Source organism: Opisthocomus hoazin, chromosome Z (assembly GCF_030867145.1).
Source record: "Opisthocomus hoazin isolate bOpiHoa1 chromosome Z, bOpiHoa1.hap1, whole genome shotgun sequence".
Taxonomy (NCBI): domain Eukaryota; kingdom Metazoa; phylum Chordata; class Aves; order Opisthocomiformes; family Opisthocomidae; genus Opisthocomus; species Opisthocomus hoazin.
In genome coordinates, this window is record NC_134454.1 from 54,979,429 (window position 1) to 54,990,022 (window position 10,594).

The 10,594-nt window shown below is 43.3% G+C and overlaps 1 protein-coding gene across 1 annotated transcript in view; it reads right to left on the reverse strand.

The window, feature by feature from the left end:
• TRPM6 (transient receptor potential cation channel subfamily M member 6) overlaps nt 1–7,886 on the reverse strand; it is a 90,011-nt gene extending 82,125 nt beyond the window's left edge. The window contains exon 1 of the mRNA XM_075446849.1: nt 7,532–7,886. Coding sequence (XP_075302964.1) covers nt 7,532–7,886 — 355 coding nt within the window. The remainder of the gene's footprint in view (nt 1–7,531) is intronic.
• Between the last annotated feature and the right edge of the window lie 2,708 nt (nt 7,887–10,594).

The following is a 10,594-nucleotide window of genomic DNA, read 5'->3' on the forward strand; positions in this document are numbered from 1 at the left end:
AAGTAATTTTGAGCAAGCTGTTGGCATCACATAGTCTCAGCTAGCTTCCCTTGAGCTACTTTACCTCCAGCATGACATATTCTGGAAATCAAGCATTATCTGGGTGTCTTTCCAGATGTGAAGGCCAGCACTGGAGATACACAGCCCAGTGTAATAGAGAAGCATTGCATCAGCCTACACACCAACAGCAAAACAGGCCACCAGCTGAGCAAGGCACAGGCACTCAGCCAATCCATATGTGAATACAACTGAAAAGGGTGTCAAGTTTTTATCTCCAAAGCTCAGTGTTCCTCACCATAAAGTTACACGATACAAGGTAAAACACAAATCAATAATTTTAAAGGGGGGGGGGGGGAGAGGTCATCTGGTACACAACAGCTGTTTAGTGTGGTTATTTCAAACCAAAATATAACTTACAGCCCTCAGTGACAGCCATACACTGTGTGAGTGAAAGTGACATCTAACATGGGAGATGATGAGGCTGCTTCTCTACTTTTTGAACATCTAAGCTGTTTCCTAAAAAACACACCTTGTTTTAAAAAATTATCTTTTTTTTATATTTTGGGCAGTTGGGGGTTAAAACAAAAGTATCAATGCTTACAATTCTGGATGTTTCATTTATTCTTTTTCAGTTTGGTCCAAAAGCACCTGTATTTTTCTGCAGCTGAGGCAGTAAGGGCAGTAACCAACACACGCCACATCTGATCAGGAGATTCTAGTCACAACGGGTCAAGCTCTTAGGTCCAGCAAAGCCAATGGAAAAATAAACCCATAGTTTTGAATCACGTGCCACGAATCTAACCTGACTACTATAGAGGTCATTGACAAAATTCTCATTTATTTCAAATGAACAAGAACACTGTGAAATTTATTTGATGAAGGATGACCAAATTGATTGCACCAAGGATGCACCTCCAGTGGCACAGAGACTCCCCTAGTGCAACACTCGCTCCAGCTAACTTCACTTCAGGATTCTCAGGAAATAGGACTGAAAACAACATTGAAAAGCACAACGGATACAACATTGGGAATTTTCACCTTGCCCTGCAAAGAAACATAATATCTCTCCATACCGATATTTGAACATTAATCTTTGCTTATTTACATAAAGGGTTTGCCAGAGTGTTGGCTATGCTGCGCTCTTTCACCTCCTTGCTTCCTGTAATTTTTACATTTCAAAAACAAGTATTTAGATAGCATACCATCTGTACATGATCCTGATGAAGCGTGTAACTTGAACATTGATTTTCACCTCAAATGATAAACATGTGAACACAGCAAAAAACATCATTTGCAAAGTCCACCATTTATGCCTTTAATGAAGTTCCTGAACACTTGGTACTGCTTAAAAATACCTACATGGAAATTGCTATCCGTAGGAAAAAAATAAAATACAAGACTGTATCATTGTATTTCATCTTGTGAAGCACAAATTTCAAAACTGAAACACTGTGAGATGCAATACATTTACCATTATTCTTGATTTTATATAAGGTGAAATCTTCACTTAGTATGTAAAATTTATACCATAACAATAATATTTCCTTCTTAATCTAAGGCTTTACTTAGGTTTCTACGCTAACTTTATAATCACGAAAAGGATTTTAAACCTTCATGCCTTTGACAACCAACCCTGACTTCACAGCTGGGCAAGTAAAAATGAAGAGAGGAGACTTCTTAACCACTGTTTGTTTGCTCCTGGTTCCTGGCTTTGTAAAAGACCTCTGTAACATGTATACCGCCTTTCACAAAACTCTGGCTAACATTTCAAAACTGTTGTCATTTAATTAAACTTCAATGACAAACTAAAGTTTCCCCCGTGACTACAGCGAGGTACATAAACCTCAGCCAGCATCAGCCTGTATCCTTTCTACCACCTAACCATAGGGGAGACAAAAATACACCTCCATGCTCCTCCTGACTGGCAAATTTCTGCTCTGATATACAGAAGACCTGAAGCCAAGTTTATACTGCAGTATTCCTTCCAATTTTCCTTCCAGAAAGTCCCAAGACCTTTGTTTGGGAGTTTTGCCTTCTCACTTCTAGCCAGTCTGAGGATTAGGATTGCTGCTTATACTTGCCTGCCACAGAAGAGGCTTTGGAGATTTCTAGACTGATTTAGTCAATAGAGTGGCAAGAGTTTGGCTCTGAAATTTAAGGCACATGAGTAGTTTTTAGAAAATTGCTTTTAAACACTTCTCCAATATCTTTAACATCTGAGATCCTTGCATAATATGGTATTAAAAGGACACTGTCAGGTCACATTTGTTTCATCACAAGTAATGTTCAAAAATTAAGGTTTCCAGAAGTAAAGAGATCACAGCATAAAATTCAGAGAAACACCTGCACCACTCATTTCTTTCAAACCCTTGGTGATGGGGAGCGAGAGCAGGCAAAATCTAAAATCCCTGCCTAGCACAGATGTAACCTGTCCTCCAAACTCTAGGGTTGCCGTCAGCGAGGCAAGCAGCCGTGCCACTGGGATCACCAAGCAGGTACGCAGTGCTTGGCTTGGCAGTCTCTGAGGATGGGGCGACGTGGCCTTGCCACCACCTGCCGTACTGGCGCCTGCGATGATTTCACCACCCACCGACCCACCCAGTGCAAACAGGTGAATGCTTCCATTTTTACTGCTGCTTTCTCCTGCCCCAGTCCACTCCACCCCTTCATAAAGGAGTTGCCAGAGTCAAAGCCTTTAGATGCACTGCACCAACTAAGCACTGGAAAGTAGAGGCTAATGTGCATTTGTCCTGCTCTTGAATTAGCTTTACTAAACCAAGATCTGCAAGAAACATTCAGCCCCTTCAAGACCAGACGATAAGCACTGTTCATCAGTTGAGTGCCAAACTCAGGAAAACTAGGTTACATTGCCAACACTAAAGTACAAATTTTTGTACCATTAGCTGTACTTATGTCCCCTTCGGGATGAAAGGCACAGATACACGCATTTTCTAATGAAACAGCATGCTGCTTCGGACACTGTTCAACTCCCTGCAAAAGCAAATTAAAGGCCACACATCTCTGTCTCAAAGTAATTTAATCCATTATTGAAATATAACCATTTATTGGACAAAACAGCAGTAACTGCTTTTAATGACACATTGTAGATCCAGACAGGGGCACATAATGAGAAATAATACAATGACTAGCCAGTTTAAATAATAGGCTAGTTCAGTTAGGCAAGTACAGTCCTGCTGGAAACAAGCCAGAACAATCGAGTTACAAGTCACTTACTGCAACTGCAACAAATGTATACTGATAACAGACAGCAGTAATTTCTATCTTGTGTCTTAGCCAAAAGACTACTTCAAGACCTGAAAAGTGCCGCCAAGCATCATACCTCAGCTCCGCATACACTGTGTGTGTAGTGAATCCACTACACACAACCACTTCTCTATGTCACTTCTCAAGAATTTGGGTTTTCCTAAAGATCTTAACCATCAGAGTCAGTGTTTTTGCATTCCTGAGTAGGTCTGGAAGAATCTCAGCAGAAAAAAAAAAGTACAGTTACACATCATATAACTCTTTTTACATTTAAGAAATTATTTGTGACCCTCAAAATGATTAGATGAAAGCAAATACTCATTAAACAGCAACTGACAACATTAAACTCTTGAGGCTAAAATATTTGCCTCAGAACTCCGGCATAATTCCACAGTACCTGTAAAGAACTTTTACTGCTGTTGGCAAGAAATGGACATACCCAAAAGATCCAAAACTGATTTTCAGTGCCTAGGCAGGAGGAAGACACCATTTTCAGGTGAAAGCATGTAGGTGAGAAGTCAGTGTAGGGCAGTGTGTGACCAACCCTTATTCAAACACACAGTGAGGGGAGGGAAAGAAGTTCCCCTTACTACAGCTATTATGAGAATCCAACCTCTGTGCTCAGCAGTGTCCTAAAATATCTTAAACCCTTTTAAAAATTAACTACACATAGTTCAAGTCACCTGCAAGAACAGGAGATACCTGAAGTGCAGCCAGAGTTCTTGTAATCTAACACTCAAGACTATTTCACAAGAGCTCAACCTATAAGCACATTGCTATCTCTTGAACTCTTACCCCCAGGAACTCTTCCCAAGCTGTAAAAGATAGAGTGGACTTGCAGATATCATAATTATATGCATAATAATTCCTAAGTGAAAAATAGGACTTCAGCAGTATTTCTGCATCCCATGGCAACTGGTAAACCACTGCCAGCACTAAAGAGATTTCCAACTTAACAGGCTGTCTTGCATAAGCTTCTCAGGGCAGGGACTTTCTGGTTCAGCATCCATTACATGCATGCTTATGGTATGAAGTCATATAACAACTGACTGTAACAAAAAACACCACCTTGGATCTACGTAGGGTAGAAGGGCATTGTAAAACTCCAGGGTCATGTGCAATAAAATCTGAACCCAATGTGAGGTTTTCAACAAACTCTCAGGTCTTCTAGAATGTCCTTGTGTTCAGGCTGTCAGAGGACAACAGCGTGGCTTTGTAACACAGACACGCTGTAGTTCCCCTCACCTCCATCACTACGGTACATAGCACATCTGCTACTAACTAGCACCTTTTGCTTTTCCAATCTTTCTTACCTACTCCCTTGCCCAACTGTTCAGGACTCTGCACATCTGTGGAAATCCTGCACTACAAGTAATTGAATTTACAAGTAAATTTCTGTTTCAAAAAGACTTACAAAAATGCTGTGCAAATAATACTATTTGAATGCTTCCACTGTTGTTCACCAGTTCACCATGCTCAATGATAAGACAACCACCCATCAATCCCAAATTGCCTTTGCAGGCAGACTGCAGATTCAATAGCACTGAAAAGTTACTCTGTTTTCCTCTTTTAAAGATAACATAACACCTCAGCTCACATCACAATTTCTGTGATTATTTCCTAGCAATTAATTCAAACACATCCACTGTAAACATATGCTCAGATCTTCACAAACATACTACCTAACGCCAACACAAGAGAAGTCACCTATGGTAGCAGGGTAAATGCAGACCCAAGTCATACAGGGATAACAGAACTTGTCAAAAATCTTCAGTCATACTGAAGACAGATGATAGATTATTTTCCTTAGCACAAAAGGAGCGTGTCAGCTTCTCAGAAATATATAAACTCTGTCTTAAAACAGTGTGCTGTGTCATTTTCTTTTCATTTAAAAGCTAAGTATGAATGCCTAAGTGCTTTTCTGGATTGGAGCCTTACATCAAAGGCTCCTAAAAATGTTTCCAACGTTTTGATCCCAAACTTGACCAACAAAAGAAAAACGCTTTGACTGTAATGGGCTTTCCAACATGTTGCCTGTGATCTCAAGAGCAGACCACGCAACACAGTTGGCACAGTATTTCTGAAAACAAACAGCAGACAACAAAACGCGGGAAATACTAAATACAAAATTCTTTCCTTGTCAAGAAGCTCCAGCTTGACCCTTGGAGCACAGAGCTGACCAGCTGACAGAAAGCGTGTCTCAAACACCAGGCCTTTAATTAATTTACTACTTTTTGAGTTCATTAACTAATCAGTTGAGCCTTTCTGCCACCCCTGAGCATGTAACGTTTTTGAAAAACACATCAAACAGCACTGCTCCACGAGCACGTCAAGCTCAGGGTGCAGGTGCTCACGGAGGGACCCCTGGTTTGCAGCTAGAGGGTCCGAGCAGACTGTCCTGTCACCCTGCACAGCCCATGGCACTGGACTAGACAGGGAAGGCCACAGAGGCCCTCACCTCAACACTTCTGCCAATAGCACGGGCTTTTGCAAATGAACTAAACACAAGAAATCCCAAATCACAGTTTATTTTCCCTAGCTCTGCCTTTGAAAAAGGCCCCTAAAGCATTGCTAAAAATCCTATATTGGCATTAGACATTTGCAAACTGCTTAAAAACAGGTTTCCTGGTCCATCCCCAACTGGAAATGACAAAAAGTCTCTGGGACATGGAATATAATTCGGCCTTCCGCCTAAAACAGGCCACACAAAAACCCACTGCTCTAGAAGCATGGCGATTATTGAGAAAGTTTGGATCTGACTGTTTTGTAACTGTGACCCAAACACGTAATGAAAAAATCTGCTCTTAAAGCTGACAGCAGCTACCTTGCTAAAAGCTGACATTTGTCTTACATTGGCAGCATCAGAACACAATATATTACTGCATGTGATCTCCTCTTATAAAGCCAATTCAATGATCAGCATAAAATGTGGATTATTTAACAAACTAGTCATACATAAAGACACAGAAAGACATCTTCTGAAGATTTTAACTGATGGAAAACAGTCCAAACTGCACAATAAATCATAAAAGACACACAAAACTTACAGCAAACAAGGACAGGCACCACTAATAGAGCAATAAATGGCAAATTAATCCACACTACATTTCCAAATTACTACAAAATCTTACATATAATGATGACCTTATTCTACTGTGTCTCTTTCGGAGACAAAAGTTGCAGGGTTGCCTTAATGAACACTCCTGCCTGTCCCTCTGACAATATTTTGGAAGTCAGTAGTACCATTCATAACCCAAACAAAATCAAGCATTTGGTCTTGTTTATTAACTAATGCAATATAATCAGAAAATACCACAAATTCAAGCCAAGTTACATCTCCCCTTTAAAATGATCTTGTTATTTTAAAGAAGTGAAAACTCAGGTAGCCATAAGAAAATGATCCTCCAGGTGTATCACTCAATACAATGTCAGGGGGAATACAGTGCTTCAGGTCTTGCTCAGATTTCCACTTTGGGATCAGTGGAAGCCAGTACTGCTTCTTTGTTCAGCACTTGACATTAGCAAAGAGCTAATCAATTTCCTAAGACTAAGTCTCACCTACCTGCCACTGAGCAATCACAGAGATCAGCCACCCACCCCTGTTACAAATGCATTCCTCTATCAAAGCACCCAAACTTATACAGCACAAAGCTCTTTCCGGTTTAAATCAGGAGGAGTAAGAGAAGAAAGTTACCGCTGGTAAATTTCAGAGCTTTCTTTTGTTTGTTCCATATTTACACAATACAAGGATTGATATTTACTAGAGAGGTGAACCTCTGAAGATAGGACATATCTAAAGCATCTAAACTGGAAAATAAATGCAGTTTGCAAAATTCAGCTGGAGGAAGCATGAAGGAACACAGTAAGTCACAGCTTGATAGCAATCTGTATTAAACTGTAATAATATGAAGTGTAAAGGATGTGAGTGACCCACACAGCTCACCTCTGGAGCCACATCACTGCTCACTGTCACTCCTGTCAGCATTGGCCTTTTTGCTCCATTGCTTGTCTTACACAGTAATAACATTGTCATGGGCTTGACAGCTGCGTACAGCAGCCCTTGCATGCACTGCAAAACAGGCCAACTGTCACAGGACTGAAATCCCATTTTCTGAAGAGAGATGGAGCACAGCTCAGGTGGTTTCTGAGGAGGCTGAAGGTATGGTCCCACCCGACCACAGCTCACCACTTTCCTCGGCTCTGCCCAAACTACCACCTTGCACAAAAAAAAAAGTGGTGCTGTCTTGCTTTTAAATGTAAGTCCTACCATTGAGCCACCAAATGCCACAGACCCACAAACAGCTGCCTGGACCCAGTGGGAAGAAGAGCCAGTCACAGCCTGGGAGCAGCCGCAGGGGACTGTGGGGAGGGAAACGTCCTCCTGCCCCTTTGCCACAGAGGCCATCTGGACACAATGCTGTGCTCTCCACCGTGTCCTTCCATGCCTCCAGCCTCATGCACCCAGACTCGTTCTGCGACACCAGCCCCATCACCTGGTCAGTTGCCGTGGAGATTGCAGCAGCAGCCAAAAGGACCCCGAAGGCTTGGGTTTCCCCAGCAAGCAGCAGCTGCGGTTGCCGTTTATGCCAGGCTGGATGGGACGACCTGGCAGCCGTCGCCATCACTCTCCCAGCATCGACCCAGGCTGCAGCTCCTGACCCCCACCACACCAGGCTGCACTCCCAGGCACACTCCCCCACCACCTAAAAGGTCTCTGCTCCATCCCACTGCCACCTCCTCTCGCCGGTGCGGCAGCCCCAGAGCCCACCCAGCCACCCAGGAGCACCCACAGCTCACCAAGCTGCCCGGCTGCATCTGTGTTCCGACGGTGTGGTGAGCCGCACCAGCACAAGGTGTGAGCGAAGGGCCAGGGCTGGAGCAAGGAGGGTGCTGCAAGGAGACGGGACGTGAGCCCATCACCCAGCCTTTCCAAAACGCTGGTGAGATGGCGGGCGGGGGGACGGATATATTTCATAAGCACTCAGGATGTACTAGTAGAAGCTCCTCTACCCTTCTTTAAGGGTTGAATTGCGCCAATAAAATGTAAACAAATGCAGTGATTTACAGCAGTAGGGCTGTGATCAAACCGAGGATCGTCCCACCCCAGCCTGACTAGTAAAAAATTTGTATCTGCTGTCCAATCTCAGCAATGCAGCCTAACCCAACTGACACTACAGTCGCAAGGGGCTACCAGCTCTTTATGGATGTGACTGAGTCCCTCATCACCCTAGCACTACATGCCAGCTAGGTGTATAATCCCTAGCACTACGTGGCAGCTAGGAAACCACTTTTATAATGAAAACATTATTTTTTTACACCGCGGGGGTAGCACCAAGGCGCAGCCAAGGCTGTTTATGAAGTTCCAAACCCTTACACCTGAAACCACTGAAGGATGGGAGGCAAGCGTCCACCCCGTCACAGGTCCTGTGCAAAGTTTCATCATCACTGATGGTGCTGAAGAGGGCTGAACTCAATTCTCACCACCGAAACTCAGGGAAAAAAAAGAGCATTAATTTCACTAGCAACCCAGTGACGTTTGATTTGGAAACAGTGACAACAAGATGTCACACCACCACTGGGTTTTAAAAACCACTTTTTCTGACTTGCATTTATCAATGTGCAGCAAAACAGCACTCAGCTTCTGTCCTGTGAAAAGAACAGCAAGAAACCCCAGAAACTTGTTTTTAGATGCCTCCTTCTGTTCCCGTATGAAGGACAGAGGGAACTGGACAACGCAGAACAGCATGTACCAGCAACTGCACTACAGCAGAGACACAAAGCAACACCAGCGGTAAGGAAAGGATGAAGACAAGTGCTTAATAAATATTGCCTTTTGTGAGGCTTAAGCACTTTACTTAGATCAACAGCCACTCAAAGGGGCCTCTCTTCTTTCAGTACTGGCAAGGGAAGGTACAGCCAGCTCTCAAAAACTGAGGTAAAATGTTAAGAGATGAGAACATAAAGCAAAATAACTGGTAATTCAAAGCATACAGAGTGGATCACAAGGGTTCACCTCATATGCATGTTACACAGAAGTATGTTTATGTATTGCAAGAATCAGGGAGGATTTACACAGCAGTTGACACAGCCAGTCTGAAAACAACACCGAAGGAAGACGAAAACTTGCTGCATCATGGCCACCTCAGCTTCACATTGGGCTGTGAACTGCCTGAAGAGTTTCAAACTCATTAGCGCAATTCTCAAAGAACTGGATTACCTAGCTTGGCCCTACCACCACCCCAGACAGCATCTGAGAGCCTGTACATCAGATTGTTGGGGGTCACATGTTGGGGGACCCACCTCTTCAGCTGACATGACGCTACTGAGTGAAAAATGAAGACAAACCGAACCATGAAAAGACAGGATGAAGGAGTGACTTCTTTAGGAAAAGAAGTAGGAGGAGTTTTGCACACAGTTCACACAGATTTTCCTCCCGGGAAGGTTTTGTTCAGCTTTGGCAGACGTAACCAGATTAGATCCATGCTGTCAGACGCTGTAAACGGGACACAGCAGTCCCACATGGTCTCTGCCATCCTATTTGTAACACCAGTCATGCTCAGAGTTGTGCTCATAGCAGTGCGAAGAGATTGACCGTCTCTTCCTACTGTCGCAGCCTTCCCCTGACGTGCTACCCTCAACCACAACCCCACTATAAAGACAATACTATAAACTGAGGACTATTCTGGCCCCATGACCACTGAAACCTGCTTTCTATCATTGCTAGGCACCTGACACTGTGGTTATGCAGAGGCGAACAAGAAATGCTTGGGATGACAGAGCAGTGACATGCTGCAGCTGCTGGGCCCCTGAGCTTCTCCACAAACACATTGGCCACGATGTACACAAAGTTTGACTGGTCCCAGAGGGACCTATGCTCTTCTGTGCCAACAACATTTCTGAAAACTGGGACCTAGGCACATAAATCGTTTAGATGTTTTCGTAAACATTAGCTGCAGCCCAGAGTCGAGTACTGTGTGCACTGCACAATTCAGCGCATGCATGGACAGATGTTTGCTGAGATCTCACTTTCCTTTACAAGCTGTAGAAATTTTAAACTCACCTACCTTCTACTCTTTAAAACTACTGCATGACCGTTTGCCTTCCACTTAGGTGGCCACAAATGGCATGGGGGGGGAGGGGGGGAGAAGAGGTAACAATTACTTTATCTGCTCCCTATCCCTGCAACATTAAAAAAAAAAAGCAAAGGTGGAGCTCAGAGAGAAATGTCTTTCTCTGGTACAGTTCTGTACAATTCCTGTATTTTCTTCCTGATACTGGTTACTTCCAGGGTCAACACACTTCAGCACGTTCACTATTGAGTAATTCCTGT